This window comes from Micromesistius poutassou, assembly GCF_964030765.1.
Source record: "Micromesistius poutassou genome assembly, chromosome: 6".
NCBI lineage: Eukaryota > Metazoa > Chordata > Actinopteri > Gadiformes > Gadidae > Micromesistius > Micromesistius poutassou.
In genome coordinates, this window is record NC_140276.1 from 16,724,276 (window position 1) to 16,746,615 (window position 22,340).

General features: G+C 42.2%; 1 protein-coding gene across 3 annotated transcripts in view; it reads right to left on the reverse strand.

The window, feature by feature from the left end:
• The window catches only part of abcc1 (ATP binding cassette subfamily C member 1 (ABCC1 blood group)), a 60,545-nt gene that overhangs the window by 30,957 nt on the left and 7,248 nt on the right, over positions 1-22,340 (reverse strand). For all 3 annotated transcript variants that reach the window (XR_014633656.1, XM_084469426.1, XM_084469427.1), the window contains exons 4-8: positions 20,591-20,728; positions 9,799-9,924; positions 6,055-6,116; positions 5,697-5,828; positions 4,573-4,800 (exon numbers count right to left, since the gene is read on the reverse strand). Coding sequence is in view for 2 of the 3 variants with exons in the window: in XM_084469426.1 (XP_084325552.1) it covers positions 4,573-4,800; positions 5,697-5,828; positions 6,055-6,116; positions 9,799-9,924; positions 20,591-20,728 (686 nt within the window). In the remaining variant the exon portion in view is untranslated. The remainder of the gene's footprint in view (positions 1-4,572; positions 4,801-5,696; positions 5,829-6,054; positions 6,117-9,798; positions 9,925-20,590; positions 20,729-22,340) is intronic.

Sequence of the window (22,340 nt, forward strand, 5' to 3'; positions counted from 1 at the left end):
ACTGTTGATCTGATACTAGAGAGACTGTTGATCTGATACTAGAGAGACTGTTGATCTGATACTAGAGAGACTGTTGATCTGATACTAGAGACTGTTGATCTGATACTAGAGAGACTGTTGATCTGATACTAGAGAGACTGTTGATCTGATACTAGAGAGACTGTTGATCTGATACTAGAGACTGTTGATCTGATACTAGAGAGACTGTTGATCTGATACTAGAGAGACTGTTGATCTGATACTAGAGACTGTTGATCTGATACTAGAGACAGTTTTTTCTTAAATACATTGCACTTTCTAAAATGCTTTTTTAACTTTTTCTTTATTTTCTATCTTTTTATTTTACTACTCATTTTTTAACTTTCCCTATGTTTTCTTTTACTTATCTATTATTTAATGTTATTGTATGACAATGTTTCTATGTGAAGCACTTTGAGTCTGCTTTGTGCATGAAAAGTGCTATATAAATAAAGTTGCCCTGGACACATTGTAGACATACTAGGATAATTTCAGTTTTTCCAAAATTAAGCTGAAGGAAGATGGAAGATGAAAAACATCCACTCTTTAATCTCTTGGAGACGGGCTGTCTCAGGAGCCAGAGCGAGTTGACTTGTAACCGGAAGATTGCTAGTTCGATCCCCGGCTCAAGTTTTCCATGAGAAAGACACCCAACAAAAACCTGCTGAACCGGTAAGTCGCTTTGGATAAAAGCATTTGCTAAATGCCCTGAATGTAAATGTAATAGAATCTGAGGAGGAACGTAGATAGCTATGAATGGAGTCTGCATAACAGTGGTTTCTCACTCTATGCTGCAGTTTATCCTCTAAAGTCTCAAATGACTTTCAAGAATGGGATATTAGAGACGGGTCTGATTCTGTAGGGTCCAAGTTGGGTTGTTTAAGGACAGTAGGCAGGACGGTCTATGCCGTTTAGTCCATAATTAGGGATTTTTCCCATTTCTGATTAGGGCCCGGCAATTCTTTTAATTTTATTGATTAATTAGCATTTTACTGTCCAACAGTTTACTGTTTACAGCTTACTGTGAAATGACCGAAGCGAAAAACTGCAAATGATAAAAGTTATATACTCAGATATATTCATATTTGTTTAAAAATCAGTTTTGTGCAGAGAGCTCGGGATACATTTTTTGTAACGTTATTGTGTATAAAAATTAGACCCACCGTGGCGTTGGTGGAAAGCTTAACCCTTACTCTGACATCCAAATAAATCGCTGCTCAGACAGAGCTCCACACATCCACACACACACACACACACACACCGCGTTATGTCCAAAAAATGTCCAAAAAATGTCCAAATAGCTTAATCCTCTCTGACCCTTACCCTAGTGTTCTGGGTGGAATGACAAAAACATAGGATTCTATTCTTGTTTACCCTAAATTAAGGTCATATTTCAGTAACAGTGATAAAATGGCATAGATTACTATGTTGACAATCATGTAAGATAGATTACCACCTTTATGGGGAAAACAGACAACTTATTCCAGAACCTGCGACAGACATGCGGTGGACTGGCATGAGTATGCAGCCCCAAGAATTGCAGATGCCAGCTCAAGCCACAAAGTGTCTGCAAAGAAGCAGGTAACCTTGGAGGCAGAATTATCCTTATGACAAGAAAGGGCCCCAGTAGCAGGCAAGATGCAAAATAACATCACAAAAGACAGGGTCTTAATTTATACCGTAGATAAATCGGTTTATTAGGAGATTGCAAAAGATAGGCTGTATATTTTAGTTTGTTTAGAGAAAACTTTAAAATATCAGGTTTTTTTCAAATCGCCTTCCACTCTTGCTTCTACTTCTGCGCTTAATAAGAGATGATGTTCTGACCAATAGCAGCGTCCATAGCAACCACCATAGCAGCCATGACAGTCACGTGACGTGGACGCAGGCCCATTGAAAAGAATAGGCCAAAAAAACATCGGCATGTCACATGTTTAGAGCCGTTATTGTAAATAGATTGCGTTTTCCACTGTGGACCAACAGTTATACTATATAGTGTACTATTAGGGGTGGGAATCTCTTGGCACCTCACGATTCGATTCAGAGGTCAACGATTAGATTATAAAACTATTATTGATGCATCTCGATGCAACAATTTTTTAATGTACATTTCCATGCAGGATTTTCAAATATATACATATATATACATATCTGAGTTTGCTACTCAGAGTTTGCTAATCACTTCCTACTTGTATGATGATCATTAAAGACAATCAACAGATGAATTACCTTATCTTATATTTTATATTAGATAAAGTCTGTTCTCTGCGCAGAGAACCCACAGGCAGAAAGGAGTTTTCTGTAGTGCTCTGCAGCAGGCGAACAAATTAAATTTGTTTCAGATTATACATTTTTCTGCATCGAGACGGAATCGTTCTAGAGAGAATCGCGATGCATCGAAGAATCTATTATTTTTCTCACCCCTATATCCTATACTATAGTTATACTACATTCTGGTGAGACTGGGTTTAAGGGGCATACCTTGCGATACCCTATTTGCATTCCAAATTATTCTTATTCATCTCTATATAAATACAGATGTTACCGTCATCATTCTTTTTAAGTTATGATATAAATAACATATTTATATTGAGTAGCAAGAGCAATGTTTACGACGGGAATTTACTATACAACTATAGAAACGCCATAATAGCTCACTGATAACAATCTAAAATTTAAATTGAATAATTAATAGTCCTGATATCAATTTTAAGTTAAGTTTAGAAAGAAGAACACAGACTTGTTGTTAACCTTGTTCATAACAATGAGCGGTTACACTAACCAGCCCTACAGGCCACACAGGTCAGAGACTAACTCTTGTATCTGCCGAGCAGGTCGATGGAGAGGTGCTTTTTTACATGGAAATTTGTCTTATATGATCGTCAACATCGTTATCTATGCCCCTTTATCACTATGAGTGAAAGAGGTCCCCAATTTAGAGAAAAAAATATGAAATCCTTTTTGCCATTCTCCCCAAAACACTACGTCAACTCCACCTGCTGAACGCAGGTGGCGTTCTTATGTGACCAAAGGGTCCCGTGTGGAGCTCTGTCTGGTGATGCTCTGTCTGGTCCCATGTGGAGCTCTGTCTGGTGATGCTCTGTCTGGTCCCATGTGGAGCTCTGTCTGGTGATGCTCTGTCTGGTCCCTTGTGGAGCTCTGTCTGGGCCCATGTGGAGCTCTGTCTGGTGCTGTGTGGAGCTCTGTCTGGTGATGTGTGGAGCTCTGTCTGGTGCTGTGTGGAGCTCTGTCTGGTCCCGTGTGGAGCTCTGTCTGGTCCCGTGTGGAGCTCTGTCTGGTGCTGTGTGGAGCTCTGTCTGGTGCTGTGTGGAGCTCTGTCTGGTGCTGTGTGGAGCTCTGTCTGGTGATGTGTGGAGCTCTGTCTGGTGCTGTGTGGAGCTCTGTCTGGTGCTGTGTGGAGCTCTGTCTGGTGCTGTGTGGAGCTCTGTCTGGTCCTGTGTGGAGCTCTGTCTGGTCCCGTGTGGAGCTCTGTCTGGTGCTGTGTGGAGCTCTGTCTGGTGCTGTGTGGAGCTCTGTCTGGTGCTGTGTGGAGCTCTGTCTGGTGCTGTGTGGAGCTCTGTCTGGTGCTGTGTGGAGCTCTGTCTGGCGATGCTCTGTCTGGGCAGAGGCTGACTGCGGTGTCCAAGAAGAAGTGGAGCTTTTCGGACACTTATCGTGTAACGCGTATAACGGTGTGTGGATGGTGAGGCTCAGTCTGAGCAGCGGTTTATTTAATATCCGCGTCCGAGTCAGGGTTAGGCTTCCCACCTATAGTATATCCCTACGTTGTGTGGCGGATTTCACGTACAACTTTGCTCATTATAACACTCATAACAGTTTCACAACGACGGTACTAAAAAAATTAACGTTTTCGTGGGTCACAACAATGGGGATAACACGCCCCCCTCTTTCCTAAAACTCATTTTTTTATCTCAGTGTTCGAATACCAGCCAAAACAGTCGATTCACTGGCTCTTTAAGTTGACAAGCTAACCTTATCACACGCATAATTACTTCTATAAAACAGGCTGCTTACAGTGTGTTCTCTGCCTGGAGGCGGAGCTAGCCTTACAGTGTGTTCTCTGCCTGGAGGCGGAGCTAGCCTTACAGTGTGTTCTCTGCCTGGAGGCGGAGCTAGCCTTACAGTGTGTTCTCTGCCTGGAGGCGGAGCTAGCCTTACAGTGTGTTCTCCAGGCTGCCTGGAGGCGGCGCTAGCCTTACAGTGTGTTCTCTGCCTGGAGGCGGAGCTAGCCTTACAGTGTGTTCTCTGCCTGGAGGCGGAGCTAGCCTTACAGTGTGTTCTCCAGGCTGACTGGAGGCGGAGCTAGCAGTTAGAGTTTAACCGACGGAGGGTGAAGTCATGACCCGCCCTACTCTCCCTCTCATTGGCTAGTGACCCGCCCTACTCTGCCTCTCATTGGCTAGTACTCGTCATTGATAACTTGAAAATTAACCTGACACTTGAAGCATATATACACATATGAAAACAAAAAAACAGACATCACATAACAAAGCGCCAAAGGACATCAGAATGAACGACATGACGGTGACTTACCGGAGGATCTCAGGTCCAACAAACATGAGGACATCCTGGATCATTTTGTAGAAAGAGGAGACGAGGAAGTGGGGACCGAAGGTCCGGCACAATGCCCACAAAAGGGATGGCTTGCCCTTTTTCAGAGGGTTTCTGACAAGAAGAATCTCAGACTCATCCCTTTGCCGTCCTTCCTTTCCCTCACCATGAGAGCCACGATGAGCAGAGTACATGGTGTTTTCCTCTGGCCTAAGAACACATTTGGATAAAACAACATTGCAATGAAAATATCCCTCTTGATTGGCTTAATTTTAGTTCACAAAAACATCAACACAGAATGGCACATCAGGCAACCTGTTTTAACATAAACAGTGAACATGATTTAATGGTACTCAAATAAATTAACTTTGCAAAAGAATGCCCAGAAGTGCAAAGCCTTCAGATCACTTGATCCTATATACCGATACAGTTCAATACATTAAGGGTGTAGTCCGATGGTCTGGGAAACAACGGCACTCTAAGGATATGGTTGGGCACTTTGGACAAAAATTATATCTAAATCTCTTGTATGGTATAAACAGACCATATATTTTGTAATGTAATATGTCACTGCATCTGCCTGCCACTGGGGTATAAGGAATGACGATGTTTCAAACGCTACTTTTTGCAGGCGCTTTGTGGCTTGAGCTGATATCTGGTGCTACACACACCTAACATTCTACTGCATGTCTGTCGCAGGTGCTAGAATAAGTTGGTTGTTTTCCCCATATTGGTGGTAATATGTCTTATATGTTCATCAACATTTTATTTACCTTAATTTAGTGAAAACAGAAGTAAAATTCAATGTTTTTGCCAATCTCCCCAAAACAGACAATAAGGGACCCCCTGGTTTAGCTTGATTCAAACGCTAAGATTTAAGAAGGAGCCATTTTCTCCTATGGCTCACGCCCACTTTATAATACTTTGTATCAGCTAGCACATTTATTAAGTATGAGCAAGATGCAAACAATGCAGTGTATTGTGGTCCATGTTTGTATGTACAAGCTCAAAATTCTGGCAAAATGTTAATCTCCTCAATATTGCATGTAATGAATGTTAGACATTAAAAGATATTTGAGCTATTTGTCCTAGGTGCAACTCCTGACCTGTTGGCCTTTCGGCATTCTGCATGCCAATATCGCTCCAGGTGAGGGACTACTATCTGGGAGCAGTCTTTTGGATTCAGGGACCACAGGTCCTTCTCCTCCAAAGGACGTTTGTAACCTGTTGCCATCAGCCTGGAAGGATGAAGTGAACAGTCGGATGCAGGCATTAAAAAAGCAAAAACAGATGCATTGTATTTTATGACAATATCGATAAAATAATCCAAATATACAAAAACAAAACATATATCATACAGACACACGTGTGCGTGCGAGGATGGGAACTCGTTTTCTAAATGTATGAACTAACCCTGCTGAATCTTGGTCACAGAATGTTATAAAGTTAATAGGTTTTTCTTACCTTGTAATCCACCAGAAGCTTATTTTAGAGAGAAAGGGAGAGCCAGCCTCAGGACATGGATTCTGGGTAATCAATCATTTGTAAGTTAGGTCTTTAATGTTTTTTTGCAAAAGACCAAAGCAATGCAATTCAAAAAGGAAGGAAGAAAAAAGGCAAATTACCAACAAATGACTCTGACACTGAATAAACCTTAAATGGGTGATTCTACAGAATATGTTGAAATTGGCAGCAGACATTTGTTCCATGTTAGGGTTAGCCTAATGTCAGGGTTAGCCAAATGTCAGGGTTAGGGTTAGCCTAATGTTAGGGTTAGGGTTAGCCTTATGTTAGGGTTAGGGTTAGCCTAATGTTAGGGTTAGGGTTAGTCTAATGTCAGGGTTAGCCAAATGTCAGGGTTAGGGTTAGCCAAATGTCAGGGTTAGGGTTAGCCTAATGTCAGGGTTAGCCAAATGTTAGGGTTAGGGTTAGCCTAATGTTAGGGTTAGGGTTAGCCTAATGTCAGGGTTAGCCAAATGTCAGGGTTAGGGTTAGCCTAATGTCAGGGTTAGCCAAATGTCAGGGTTAGGGTTAGCCAAATGTCAGGGTTAGGGTTAGCCTAATGTTAGGGTTAGCCTAATGTCAGGGTTAGCCAAATGTCAGGGTTAGGGTTAGTCTAATGTTAGGGTTAGGGTTAGCCTAATGTTAGGGTTAGGGTTAGCCTAATGTCAGGGTTAGGGTTAGCCTAATGTCAGGGTTAGCCTAATGTTAGGGTTAGGGTTAGCCTAATGTCAGGGTTAGGGTTAGCCTAATGTCAGGGTTAGGGTTAGCCTAATGTTAGGGTTAGCCTAATGTTAGGGTTAGCCTAATGTCAGGGTTAGGGTTAGCCTAATGTCAGGGTTAGGGTTAGCCTAATGTTAGGGTTAGCCTAATGTCAGGGTTAGGGTTAGCCTAATGTTAGGGTTAGCCTAATGTCAGGGTTAGGGTTAGCCTAATGTCAGGGTTAGGGTTAGCCTAATGTTAGAGTTAGCCTAATGTCAGGGTTAGGGTTAGCCTAATGTCAGGGTTAGGGTTAGCCTAATGTCAGGGTTAGCCTAATGTCAGGGTTAGGGTTAGCCTAATGTCAGGGTTAGGGTTAGCCTAATGTCAGGGTTAGGGTTAGCCTAATGTCAGGGTTAGGGTTAGCCTAATGTCAGGGTTAGGGTTAGCCTAATGTCAGGGTTAGGGTTAGCCCATGAGCTGGACGAGCGCCGCTCAGCTCCAAAGCCCTGCTCCAAAACTCAACCTGTATATACATCAAGGGGAGACAAATTATTTGGAGACAACACCTAAACCTACTGGTATTGTTAAAAATAAAATAAAAGAATACACATCGATACTGAATATTTTAAACGGTTCAATAATCATTCTCTGCAGTATCGAGGCACCAGTAGCAGCTGCGCCTTCTCGCCCTCTGTTCTCCAGCAGAGAGTTAACAGACACACTGCACTACAGGGCTCACATAGCCTCCTGTCACTCACATAGCCACGCCCCCTGTCACTCACATAGCCTCCTGTCACTCACATTGCCACGCCTCCTGTCACTCACATAGCCACGCCTCCTGTCACTCACATAGCCACGCCTCCTGTCACTCACATAGCCATGCCTCCTGTCACTCACTGCACTACAGGGCTCACATAGCCTCCTGTCACTCACATTGCCACGCCTCCTGTCACTCACATAGCCACGCCTCCTGTCACTCACATAGCCACGCCTCCTGTCACTCACATAGCCACGCCTCCTGTCACTCACATAGCCACGCCCCCTTTCACTCACATAGCCACGCCTCCTGTCACTCACATAGCCACGCCCCCTGTCACTCACATAGCCACGCCCCCTGTCACTCACATAGCCACGCCTCCTGTCACTCACATAGCCACGCCCCCTGTCACTCACATAGCCACGCCTCCTGTCACTCACATAGCCACGCCTCCTGTCACTCACATAGCCACGCCTCCTGTCACTCACATAGCCACGCCCCCTTTCACTCACATAGCCACGCCTCCTGTCACTCACATAGCCACGCCCCCTGTCACTCACATAGCCACGCCCCCTGTCACTCACATAGCCACGCCTCCTGTCACTCACATAGCCACGCCCCCTGTCACTCACATAGCCACGCCTCCTGTCACTCACATAGCCACGCCCCCTGTCACTCACATAGCCACGCCTCCTGTCACTCACATAGCCACGCCCCCTGTCACTCACACTGCACTAAGTATGAGCAAGATGCAGACAATGCAGTGTATTGTGGTCCGTGTTTGTATGTACAAGCTCAAAATTCTGGCAAAACAATAATCTCCTCAATATTGCATGTAATGAATGTTACACATTAAAAGATATTTGAGCTATTTGTCACACTCCTCAGTAACCAACAAAAACACCCCAAATTGCTCTTCTCCACCACCAACCGTCTCCTTCCCCTCCCAATAAACCCTCAGATACTGCTGAGCTCCGCTGCAGGACCACCGCCACCCACCGGCAGCTCGCCTCCTGGGTTCTCCCCTTGCCCCACAGCTGGGCCCGACGCCCACCACCCTGGTTAACCCATTTTAGAGACCTCCGTACTACCGGTCTTCATATACTAATTTAATTTGACAACGTTCAGGTGTTCAGGTTTGGACTGGTTGAGTGTTTTTACCCTATTCACTGCTATGGTTCTGCTACCATTCTGCTATGGTTGGTCTCTGTAGACTTAATGTAGTCGCGTACTGCACTAATATATGCTCCACTTTTAAGTAGGGGTTTGGTCATTTTAGCTAAAAAGCTGTACAATACGATACAAGTTTATTTCTCAGTTTGGGCTGAAATTCTTTTTGCATCCCTGGGCAGCTGATTTAAGGAAAAGAGGACATATACATATAGACATATAGCATCAATAGACAAACATGTAGACATCAGTGTTTCCCCCAGCGCTGTATGGTTAAGGCCGCCTTAACAACACTAGGGCCCCGCCTTGACTACCAATGTATTGGGAAAAAAATATATATATATATATATATATTTTTTTTTTTCATTTATTTTATTATTATTACTATGCATAAACAAAGTGCAAAACTCTCGTAGGGAAAGAAAACGTACTTCCATCAGGTACAAAATATATATATATATATATAGATAAATAAATAATGCATTGGTAATACTGTGTACAACAATAGTCTTGCCAATAAAGCTTTTTGAATGGAATTGAAACGGCGGCATCTGGTGGTTGTATATCCAGCCACGCAGGATAGCATGCGCGAATGCTTCTTGTCAGCTGTGCCACAAATAAGATCCATTTGTATTCAAATAAACAGTTGTTTTGCAAATTTTTCGCCCCGGCGCTATGCGCCACGCCTCCTCACTCTGGGCAGCGACCACCTTGACCATTTCCTGGGGGAAACACTGGACATACATGTGAGACATATAGCATCAATAGACAAACATGAAACATGAAACATGCCACGACAAAGCCAAAACAAAGCCACAACAAAGCCAAAACAATGCCACAACAATGCCACAACAAAGCCACCAGGCCTGAAAAAGATTCTGGGGGAAATTCTGAATGAGATGTTTTCAGCAAAAACATGAGAAATAGGCTTCAGCACCATCCCTGACAGTCAGGAGGAGGTAAAATATAACCTGTTTTTGATGACTTTGCACCAATTCGGTAGAATCATCCATTTAAGAGAACACACAAAAGTGGGAATGCCTAGGAGAAGACAGAAAGAGCCATATTGTGTAACTCACCTCGTCCTTGATGGTCTGAGAGAAGAGTGGCGGCTGGTCCGACAGGCAGGAGAGGACCAGGGCGACCAACAGCAGGGCATAGTATGTGTAAAATGTTGTGTCCCTCCACACAGACACAGTTGATGGCTACAAAACACGCACAGAAAACACAAATAGAAACAGAGAAACACTTGAATGATAGTAGTAGTGGTTTACACCCAGCTGTCCTGGACAGATTCCCAATGGGGCTCAAAATGACTTAAATGAATCCTCCCCATAGGCTCTATCTAGATAGTTTCATTCCTCTCCTTTCCACTGCGAGCCAGTGGGATGAGAGCGTTCTGATGCTTCCGCGCATGCCTGTATTTCTAAGGATTCTTATGGTATTGATTTCAATTAATTAATCGATTACCTCATTATACCAACAACGTACGGTCATTAACAGTTCTGACTAGTTTCTGCTTCTACGCATAGTGGTAAAGACAAAAAGATAGTTTCTTTACGGTTCTGAGATAATTCAGACCCTGTAGGCATGGCTTCTTTACCGTTCCTCCCATACCAATATAGACTGAAGGTTTTAGATAAGGTAGATAAATAACCTCATCAATGTAAAACATAATGTTATCCTGACTACTGTACATGCATGTCCACCTCTTGGTTAGCTGGCTAGGTAACATAAAGAATGACGAATGATTGTGTCTGAGTCAGTGAAGGAAGGTCTTCAGCAACCCCAAGGAGCCCAGACATTTCTGGCACACCTGCTCCACCTCAGAAAAATGGGTACCACCTCCGCCTCATGTAGAGCCATGGAAAACCCTTTCTCATCCACACACTGTTGTAGAAATGTTTTTTTTTGTTATTTAGGTTTCTCATGTTTTTGTGAAATCAGCTATCGTTGAATTAAGGTTATGTTGATCATTCGATAATGTTTCAGATTAGCTCAATCGTATAAGAAAGAGAGTCTTTTAAGCCCAAGTTGCCAAAATGCAGTTTTAGTAGGTTGAATGTGGCCAGTATTCCATCACAATTAGTATTCAGACTAAGGGTAACATAATATTTTAGTTTGTTTGCTGAGCTAAACAAAAATTGAATGGACTTGAATAGACATTGGTTGATGAAACGGAAGACACAATGAGAGCTAATTTGAAGCAACAATATCCTTTTTCTAATACAAATTCAGTGTCTCAATATTATATTGGAAAAGGGTTAGATCAGTGTTTCTCAACCTTTTTTGAGCAAACGCCCCCCTTACCTTACCCTCATCCTCTGGCGCCCCCCATTATTGTTAATTTTGTTTAAAAGAAATTGCGACACCCGTGGGTAGGCTATATCCATTACCAACTCCACTCCAACTCGTGCTACATTGCTTGAATAAAAAAAATAAAATAAAAGCCGTCTGTGCCGTTTTGGTTTCTTCTGGACAGGAAAATGTGTGTTCAGAGTTTTATTAAAAGGTTTTATTATTGAGCTATTGAAGTTTAATATGTATCAGTGTTTGTGTACATTTGTATTGGTTATTGAACTGTTAACCCGCAAACTTGGGTTCTGTAAGTGACGTAGCATAAATAAGTTTTCTTTAATTATACACACTTAATAATCAACACTTCAATTTCATATAATAAATAAATAGATAATAATTCATGTTGGGTTAAAAGGTTAAAATGTTAATATAATGTAACTGAACTGATGTGTTAATGTGCTGCAAGCGAACGGAACTAATGTTTGTTCCTAGTTTCCCTACGTCATTAGTGTTGGTGTAATTGATGTAAAAAAGGCATGACCAAGCATGTATGAATGGCGCTCGTGAAGTGCAGCGATAGCATAAGTTCGCCTCTGAAGTTAAAGCAGACGGCCAAGATATAAGGATAGTAAAGAACTTAAATCTCTTTTCACAACAAGCGGCCAGCGAGGTATTTTATTTCACCATTTTAATGCACTTTTATTTCCTGTATATACATGTCATTTTCACGTGCCAATTAGTGTCCTATTTCTGTGTTTTATTTCGTGCTTATGTAAATACTGCTAATTTGCTGATGTGGCATTTTTGTATTATGTTTGTTTGTGATAGTTTTCACGGCGTAAAGGCTTAAAGACGTAAAGACGTAAAGGAATAAAGCAACGTGCCATTAAAGAACGCCCGTTTCGAAGAAGCCAACCTGTGTCTGTGTGTTGTGACGAGAGCTACAGTGAAAACTCGGACTGCTCCTCACGGGTAGGAGAGACGAGAAGAGCGCGTACCGACGCAACGAGGACCCAGCAATCAGATAAGGAAAGCCCATGACGCACTGTCGGCAAAGCGACTGCATGCAGCGGTGATTAGACTGTGTTAGAAGCGCAACCGTTCAAATCAAGGCAATAAGTGCCTCCTCCACTTCCTTCAAGTTTAAGTGGTGTGAAAAGTGGTAAATAGTTGCAACAAAGAACTCAGATCTATTAACCCTGTATTATACTGTACTTAGCCTACATGTTTTATGGATGCATATTTGCTGGTCTTAATTGTTGTTACACGTGACGAAGTTTAAAGAGTACCTATTTAAAAAAAAAAAAAAAAAAAAAAAAAAAAAGGGTAAGGTTTACTGTGGATAATTTGTGTTAAGTAATTTAAAACTTGCTTACTTTGTTTTGAAAATCAAAGTTAACTTGAGATAATATAATTTGAGTGTTTAAAAGGTTTTTTGGTGTGATATTCAAGTCTATATTTAAAGGAAAATATATAGGCTTCTCACATAGCCTTCACACATTTGTCAAGAAATTCATAATTATTAATTTTTTGGCTACTCACATTAAAGCTAATATTCAACACATGTCCAAGCCATTCAAGTCACCTCAAAATGTCTGAGGCAAGCACTGAAACCTGCATTAAAGATCCTAAGGCACCTGTTCCCGAAGCTACAGACGACGAATATGCAGACCAAGTAGAAGAGTTACGTAGAAGTGAAAGACGCCGAACCCTCACAGAAAAGGGAAAAGAACTTCAAGAAGAAAGGCTGAAGAGTGTAAAACGTCGATACAGAATCACCTATGAGAAGTGGAGGTATCACGCAAGATTAGCAAAGGAAATATTGACTGATGAAGCATCAAAGGATGAGTTGAATCAGCTCATTGAGAACATTCAAAACACCTGCTCTGAAGTAAAGGTAATTTATGAAGAGTTACGAAGAATACAAACTCCTGAACAAGACCTGCGGCGCAGAGTTGATAAGTGTGTAGAACTTTCAGGATTCATTACACAAAGGGCAGATAGACAACTTAAAGGGCTTACAACAGACGATGAGGAAGAACCTTGGCCTGATGTCGGATCCACCCTAGACTCAACAGGTTCAATGTCAAAGCCAATGTCTTATCGATCAAAATGTGGTTCTGCTACCTCTAGCTCCATCGCAGTCAGAAGAAATGAGGCTGCAGCTGAAGCTGCTGCATCCCAAGAAATACTGGCAGTATTGGAAGAGCAAGAAAAGGAAGAGACTGAGCTGCAAAGGCTAGAGGCCGAAGATAAACAACGACAAGCAATATTTGAAGCTGAAAACCTAGCTAGACAGCAGACTATGGAAGACAGGCGCAGAAAGCTAAACCGTCTAGAAGAAGTGAAAAAATTGAATGCTGCAAAGGCTAGAGTAAAGGTCTATGATCAAGCTGAAGAAAATGTTGAAGCAGTTGACTTACTGTATGAAGTTAAACCTAACACAACACAAGCCTTCCATACCTCCAGCCCCTCATTCATCCCTCAACCTCTTCCAATCCCAATTCAAGCCCCCCACACCTCAAGTCCCTCAATCATCCCTCAACCTCTTCCAGTCCCAACTCAAGCCCTCAATGCCGCAAGTTTTCCGTTCATCTCACAAGCTCCAACAGTTCCAAATCAAAATCAAGCTTCACCAACTTCAATGCTTATGCCTCACGTGCAGAACAGCTCTGACTTGATAAATGTACTCGCAGAAGCTATAAGTGCCAACCGGCTTCCAACACCAGAGCCAGCAGTATTCACAGGAGACCCCCTGAAATACAAAGATTGGCGAATGTCATTTGAAACGTTGATCGACAGAAAAAACATTCCTCAGAAAGAAAAACTGTATTACCTAAGACACTACCTAGGTGGCACTGCAAAAACAGCCGTCGAAGGATTTTTCCTACTAGGCACAGAAGCAGCATATGGGTCAGCCTGGCAGCTGTTGGAAAAACGTTTTGGAGACCCATTCATAATTGGAAAGGCCTTCAGAAACAAGCTGCATGACTGGCCAAAAATTAATTCCAGGGATGCTCGTGAACTGAGAGACTTTGCAGATTTCCTCCGAAGCTGTGAGGCCGCTATGCCCCACATCAAGACCTTGGAAGTTCTCAACGACTGCAATGAGAACCAAAAGATTCTGCTGAAGTTGCCAGATTGGTTGGTATCCAGTTGGAACCGCAAAGCAATGGAAGCAAGACAAGCATACTCTGAGTACCCACCATTTAAAGAGTTTGTCAATTTCCTGTCGAAAGAAGCAGACCTCGCTTGTGATCCCATCTCCTCAGTACAAGCACTCAAAGGTGTGGAAAGTGACAAACCAAAGTATCCACGAAGCCATACTGTTCAAGCAAAGACGTTGTCTACCAATACAACGCAGAACAACATCCCATCATGCATTTTCTGCGAAAGAGTAGGACATGTCGTCGCTAAATGCAGAAAGTTTGCAGAAAATACAATTCAAGATCGTGTCAAGTTTGTGCAGGCAGAAAAGCTTTGTTTTGGATGCTTGAAGACTGGTCATCACTCAAGAAGTTGTGATAACAGAAGCACATGTGAAAAGTGTCAGAAGAGACACCCCACATGTCTGCACGACGACCAGTTCAGGGAACGTCTAAGGTCGACACCCCTGAGAAGAGACATATCAAAGGAAATATCACCCAAAAGAGAAATAGCTGCAACAGCAACCACTAACAGAGTCATGCAAGAGGGACCAAACACACAAACGTCCTTGATTGTACCAGTCTGGGTTTCATCCACTGAACAGCCAGACAAAGAAGTGCTCGTCTACGCACTCTTGGACACGCAGAGTGATACGACCTTTATCCTTGATGAAGTGGCCCAAAACCTCAACACAAGCAAAGAGAATGTTAGTCTGCGGCTATCCACAATGTCTTCAAGGTCAATGGTTATAAACTGTCAGAAACTAAGAAACCTTCAAGTGAGAGGATACAACCTTAAGAAAAGAATTCTATTGCCACCACTCTTTACACGAGAGTTCATTCCAGCAGACAGGGCACACATTCCAACTTCTGAAACAGCTCTAAAATGGCCTCATCTGGAAAAACTGGCAGACAAAATTCCACCACCATTAGACTGTGAAGTAGGCCTACTGATTGGCTATAACTGCCAACAAGCGCTTTTGCCGAGAGAGATCCTGTCTGGTGAAGAAAGTCACCCATATGCTCAGCGAACCGATCTAGGCTGGAGCATCGTCGGCTGTTCAAACCCAGCAAGTGACTTTGTTGATGCAATAGGAACCAGTCATAGAATCATAGTGCGACAAGTAACACCACCTATGCAGCCATCAGTTGAGCTTAAAGGGGAAGTACACTTTGTATGCAGAACTCAAATCAAAGAGATCACTCCGATGGATATAATCAGGGCTCTCGAATCTGATTTCACGGATCACACTGCAGACGATAACCCAGTTTCTCAGGAAGACATTCTCTTCTTGTCTATTGTGAAAAATGGGATAAGGCAGAAGGAAAACGGACAATACGAACTCCCACTTCCTTTTAAGATGGACAAACCAAATCTCCCAGACAATAAGCAATGTGCAGTTCATAGGATCTCGTCATTAGAGAGACGTTTGAGGAAAAATGAGCAGTACTACAAGGATTATGTCCATTTCATGAATGACACAATAAGAAGAGGAGATGCTGAGAAAGTACCACAGCCTGAGCTTGATAATCAACCAACATGGTACATTCCGCACCACGGGGTCTACCATCCTCACAAACCGGGGAAGATTCGTGTGGTTTTCGATTGCTCGGCGCGTTTTCAAGAAACCTCTCTAAATGATCATCTCTTGACCGGACCAGACCTGACCAACACATTGGTTGGAGTGCTGTGTAGATTCAGAAAGGGCCCAATAGCCATCATGTGCGACGTGGAACGGATGTTCCACCAATTCCATGTTGCAAAGGAGCATCAAGACTATCTCAGATTTCTCTGGTGGGACAATGGCGATCTGGACTCCAAACCCTCTGTGTACAGGATGAAGGTGCACCTGTTTGGGGCAGCTTCTTCCCCAGGCTGCGCCAACTTTGGATTAAAGCATTTGGCATTGCAGGGTCATGGAAGGTTCAGCGAAGAGTCTATCAAGTTCATTCTGAGAAGCTTCTACGTTGATGATGGCTTAACAAGCGTCAAGTCACCTGCTGAAGCCATACATTTGGTAGAAGAATCAAGAGCCTTGTGCAGAACAGGAAACCTTCGGCTGCACAAATTTATATCCAATGACAAAGAGGTGACCAACGCCATACCACCTCAAGAACGTGCCCAAACCAAGGATCCAGACATGGCCCTAGGAGAACTTCAGATTGAGCGAGCACTTGGAGTCCAGTGGTGCATCGAAGCAGATGAATTCCAATTCAGAGTGGAAGTTAAAGAGAATCCACTGACAAGAAGAGGGGTTCTCTCTACCGTTGCCTCTGTCTACGATCCACTAGGGTTTGTGGCCCCCTTCGTACTAGTTGGCAAACAGATACTTCAAGCTTTATGCAAAGATAAAGTAGGCTGGGACGAAGAACTTCCTGAGCACATTCTGCCACAATGGGAGTCATGGCTCCAAGACCTACCTCACTTAGCAGCTCTGAAGATCCCAAGAAGCTACCTTCCATCAAGCTTTGGGGAGGTCCAGCAATACCAGATTCACAACTTCTCAGATGCAAGTTTTAGTGGTTATGGTGCATGTTCCTATCTTCGAGCTATAAGTAAATCTGGACAGATCAGGTGCTCTCTTGTCATGGGGAAAGCAAGAGTAGCACCCACCAAACTCACAACGATCCCAAGACTGGAGTTGTCATCAGCTGTGACTTCCGTCCGCAACGGCGATGTCGTCAAAAGGGAGCTTGAGATTGAAAACCTGCAAGAGTTTTACTGGACTGACTCAAAGGTGGTTCTTGGCTATCTGAACAACGACGCCAAGAGGTTCCACACGTTCGTTGCGAACCGGATTACAAGAATAAAGTCTAGTACAAACCCTGAGCAATGGCGACACGTCAGCTCTGAAGAAAATCCGGCAGACTATGCCTCAAGAGGCCTAAATGCAGCCCAGCTTAAAAGGTCTAACTGGCTGAAAGGACCTAACTTTCTCTGGCAGAAGGATCTTCCACGCAAAGAAGAAATAGTGGGAGAAGTTGAAACAACTGACCCTGAGCTTCGTAAAGCCCATGTTCACAGAGTCAAGACAAGTGAACTCAATTCAGTTGTGAACCACCTCAGTAAGTTTTCCGACTGGTCCAGAGCAGTGAGAGCTGTAGCCAGGCTCAAGCGATTCATCAGAGAATACAAAAAAATTCAACCAAGAACGAGCGAAGCGACTAGCCTTGAAGATAGAAGAGAAGCTGAAATCTTTATTATCAAGCTGGTGCAAGAAGAAGCTTTCGCTGAAGACATCCATAAAATTCAGCAACAAAAAACCAACACCCTGAACAAGCACAACAAGTTGCACCGTTTGAATGCCTTTTTGGATAAAAACAATGTCCTCAGGGTGGGAGGAAGGCTAACCAGATCAGCCTTGCACTATGACGTAAAACATCCCGCCATACTGCCGAAGAAGTCTCACATTTCAGCTCTAATAGTCAAACACCATCATGAGCGTGTACAGCACCAAGGAAGAGGCGTAACTACAAACGAGTTGCGTGCCAACGGAGTATGGATTTTAGGATGTGGAAATGTAGTCTCATCTCACATCTTCAAGTGCGTAAAATGTAGAAGGTACAGAAGAGCAACAGAAGTTCAACAAATGGCAGACTTACCGGAAGAGCGGACTGAGACATCCCCTCCCTTTACATACTGTGGCATCGACTGTTTTGGCCCCTTCAGTGTTAAGGAAGGAAGAAAGGAAATGAAACGATATGGACTGTTGTTCACCTGCTTATGCTCAAGAGCAGTACACATCGAAACACTTAATGATTTAACCACAGACGCCTTCCTGAATGCACTTCGAACCTTTATTGCTATCAGAGGACCTGTACGGCAATTAAGGTGTGATCAGGGAACAAATTTTGTGGGTGCTAGAAGAACATTTTGTGAGTTGCTCAAAGGAATGGATCAAGAACAACAACAAACATTTGGTTGTGAATTTGTGATGAATGTTCCATCAGCAAGCCATATGGGTGGGGTCTGGGAGCGCCAAATTCGTACAGTTCGAAGCATCCTCACTGCCATTCTCGACAAGTCTACAAGTAGACTTGACACTACATCTCTGAGCACGTTTCTTTACGAAACAATGGCTATAATCAACAGCAGGCCGTTAAGTGTTGAGCATCTGTATGATCCTACCGGTCCAGAACCGCTTACTCCCAACCATATACTTACGATGAAATCTTCGGTTATTCTTCCCCCGCCTGGAGAGTTCTGCAAAGAAGACCTGTATCTCAATAAAAGGTGGAAAAAAGTGCAGTTCCTGGCCAACGAATTCTGGCGAAGATGGAAGCGAGAATACTTACTGAACCTGCAACAAAGGCAGAAGTGGCAAAAAACATCACGAAACTCAAAGGTAGATGACATTGTTATTCTACGGGACGACAGCTCACCGAGAAATGAATGGAAACTTGCCAGGGTGGTAGAAGCTCACCCTAGCGCAGATGGAAAGGTGCGAAAGCTGAAGCTACTTGTCAGTAGCACTACACTTGAGAAAGGAAAGACACTTACCAGATCATTCCACCTTGAAAGGCCTATACACAAAGTAGTAACATTACTTGAGGCTAACTAAAGTCATAAACACAAGGTCACATACATTGAGACTTGAACATTTTTATTTCTTTCAAGATCTTTGTTTAAAGGAAATCCCACATTCCAAAGGGAATTAGTGATTTGGTGGGAGTGTAAGTGACGTAGCATAAATAAGTTTTCTTTAATTATACACACTTAATAATCAACACTTCAATTTCATATAATAAATAAATAGATAATAATTCATGTTGGGTTAAAAGGTTAAAATGTTAATATAATGTAACTGAACTGATGTGTTAATGTGCTGCAAGCGAACGGAACTAATGTTTGTTCCTAGTTTCCCTACGTCATTAGTGTTGGTGTAATTGATGTAAAAAAGGCATGACCAAGCATGTATGAATGGCGCTCGTGAAGTGCAGCGATAGCATAAGTTCGCCTCTGAAGTTAAAGCAGACGGCCAAGATATAAGGATAGTAAAGAACTTAAATCTCTTTTCACAACAAGCGGCCAGCGAGGTATTTTATTTCACCATTTTAATGCACTTTTATTTCCTGTATATACATGTCATTTTCACGTGCCAATTAGTGTCCTATTTCTGTGTTTTATTTCGTGCTTATGTAAATACTGCTAATTTGCTGATGTGGCATTTTTGTATTATGTTTGTTTGTGATAGTTTTCACGGCGTAAAGGCTTAAAGACGTAAAGACGTAAAGGAATAAAGCAACGTGCCATTAAAGAACGCCCGTTTCGAAGAAGCCAACCTGTGTCTGTGTGTTGTGACGAGAGCTACAGGTTCAATATGTGTACGAAAGACTCCCTTTGTTTACGTGACGTTGCCTAGCATGTGCAGCAGCCTTTATCCGCTTCGTTCTGAGAGTAGCACGTTTAAGTTCGCGGCCAAATAGTAATTAAAGTAGTTTGTTACTATACAAGTTAAGCACCTGTAACATGAGTGTTAAATGCGTATGTGCTGGTTGGTGTGCGTACCTTATGAAAAAAAGTGTTTATCGGTTCGCAGACGTAATGAGAGACGGTGCAGTGGTCTACATGTAATGTGCACGTTCTATTGTACTATTGTTTACAATACAATCCCCGAAGAGGACGGAGGGGTTTCATCGATGGCCTATGTTCCCTAGGGAACTTAAAGGCCTAACAAACTAACTAACTATTGTTTACAATTAGCATGCTAAGCGGAGTTAGCTTTATTCACGCCTTGTGTTGCCTTACTATGTAATATGAGATGAGATTCATGTTGCTTAGTGTAATGCCCCATCCACCGCTTGCTTTGCATGTCCCGCAAACCAACCAGTGGAAGTCAGGGGAGGGCGAACTAGTTTCGAAAAGCACCACGCTACTGCGATGAGGTGGGTTTGTTCATCGGCGTTACTATGGCGATCATGACGGCACTGAGCATAAAGTAAAAAGTAGATGAGACGATAGAGGGGTTAGAAACCCATATGAAGATAGGCTTTTTATTTCAGTTATCCTATTTTTGCACCGAAAATATTTAAAAACCATGAAAGTTTAAAAAGTTAAAAATAATTACTACTAGGCCTACACAAGCAAAGTTGTGACGCCCCCGTGTTCGTTCCCAGCGCCCCCCCTAGGTTCTACGAACGCCCCCCAGGGGGCGCTGCCGCCCCCGTTGAGAAACCCTGGGTTAGATAAAAGTGTTAACTGTAAGTGTGACTTTATTGTATATTTAATGTACTCAATACATTTGTTTAAAACTGCTTGATATTTACCCAAGACAATGGCTTTCCCATGACTTCAATAGTGATAGAAAAATATTGGTCAAGCTCTAACAACTTAGTACATAACTTATAATATGCAACACATAACACTTAAAGGATTAAATAATATGATATGTTACACACTCAGATCTAGTTATCACATCATGCTTACCTGATAAAGAGTCTGGATGACCTTAGACCTGAAGGTCACTGTGGCACACAGTGCCCCAACCAACCAGAAGCTGACCATCACCCCAGAGGACTGGACACCTTTCCTTCGCTCGTATTGGATCAACATTGTGGCTAGCAACTGGAATACAACCAAAACAACACAATCTCATTGTAGTGTTGCACATAATTCAACTGGAACACAACCAAAACAACACAATCTCATTGTAGTGTTGCACATCATTCAACTGGAACACAACCAAAACAACACAATCTCATAATAGTATTGTAGTGTTGGGCAGTAGCTGCGACGCTAGTAACTAACTATAATTCTCAGTAGCTTGGCGGTAACGTCACTATTTCCTGAATCAAGTAACTTTTCAGTAGCTTAACTCTTTTATTGATCAAGTAGCGTGGTAACGACCACAGAAGCTATATTTGGCTTAACACAGTGGAGAAGCAGTTTGTAGTCGCGGTTCAATCTGGACTTCAGAGAGTCAAAGCCAAAGTTCCTTTCCCCCAATTCCTTCTCCACCATGGCCGAGATAACCCCCACTATGAGTTTTTACTTGTTGTGGAAGTACCAGAGAGTCAGAGAACCCGACGCAGTCTTTAAGATTCATAACATGAATATCCCCGTCAGTTCGGCCGCGGCGCAATGAATGAATAAATATCGTAAATAAGTCTGAAGAAAAAAACATTTATTTTGACAGATGTGCAGTCACACATGTGTCAGTCAGTCTAAAAAATAATCAATTTTAAGTCAATTTAAGTTTTAAATGTTAAGTTAAATTAAAACAATTTAAAGTGGGGGTTATGATTATGATCATAACTACTATGATTGTATTAAAAAAAATCATACAATTGAAGTTATGATATGTTAGTCAAATAAAGCCTCTGAAGGTTTGGAGAACAACAAAATTACTGAATATTATCTGCATTAATATACATTTGTATAGATGTAGTTGTGTGGGACAAGCTCACATCACATAAATCCATGAAATAATTGATAATAAAAAGTATTCAGACTTTTACTCTCGATCAACATAGGTTAACTTAGGTTACATATTTTAATCCCACAACATTTAAATGTATTATTTTTAATTGTTTATACATTTAAAATTATTTATTTAATTTACCATGTAACCGGAGAAAATCCTTTCTATATTTTTCATGTTTGTTTCCAGTTTTAATAAAAACAAAAGAATGGAATTGAGAACATATTTTATTCAGGTGCTATTATCACTCCACTTAATTAGATCCCATGTATAGTACTGGAGGGCAGGGCTGTAGTACTCGAGGCCGGTCTCGGACTCTAGTTGTTTTTTTTACTAACTTGTCTTGGACTCGTTGGTATTTGCACTCAGACTTATCTCTGTCTCAGATATTCTAGTTGGTCTCCACTGAGTGCAGCTGCCTTGAATTTTTTTATATGATTTGTTTTTTTCTCAAATAACTCCTCCTTCAAAACCAAATCTTAGATTAAGGCAGCTTATTCAGAAAACAGGCATTAGTTTAATTAATTCAAAATAGAACAGGCATTTACATTGGCTGCCTGGTAACCAATCGTATGCCTCAACATATCTCCACATGCATGAGCAACACTGGTCATTGTTTTTTTAGTTAACGATTTTACCTAATTTGATCCTACAGTGTGGTTAAAATAATGCAAAATTATCATCTTAAAATAGAAGACAATTGTACAGGCCCGCCAGTCCATAAATATTTATTTAAAAAGAAAATAATAGTAATAA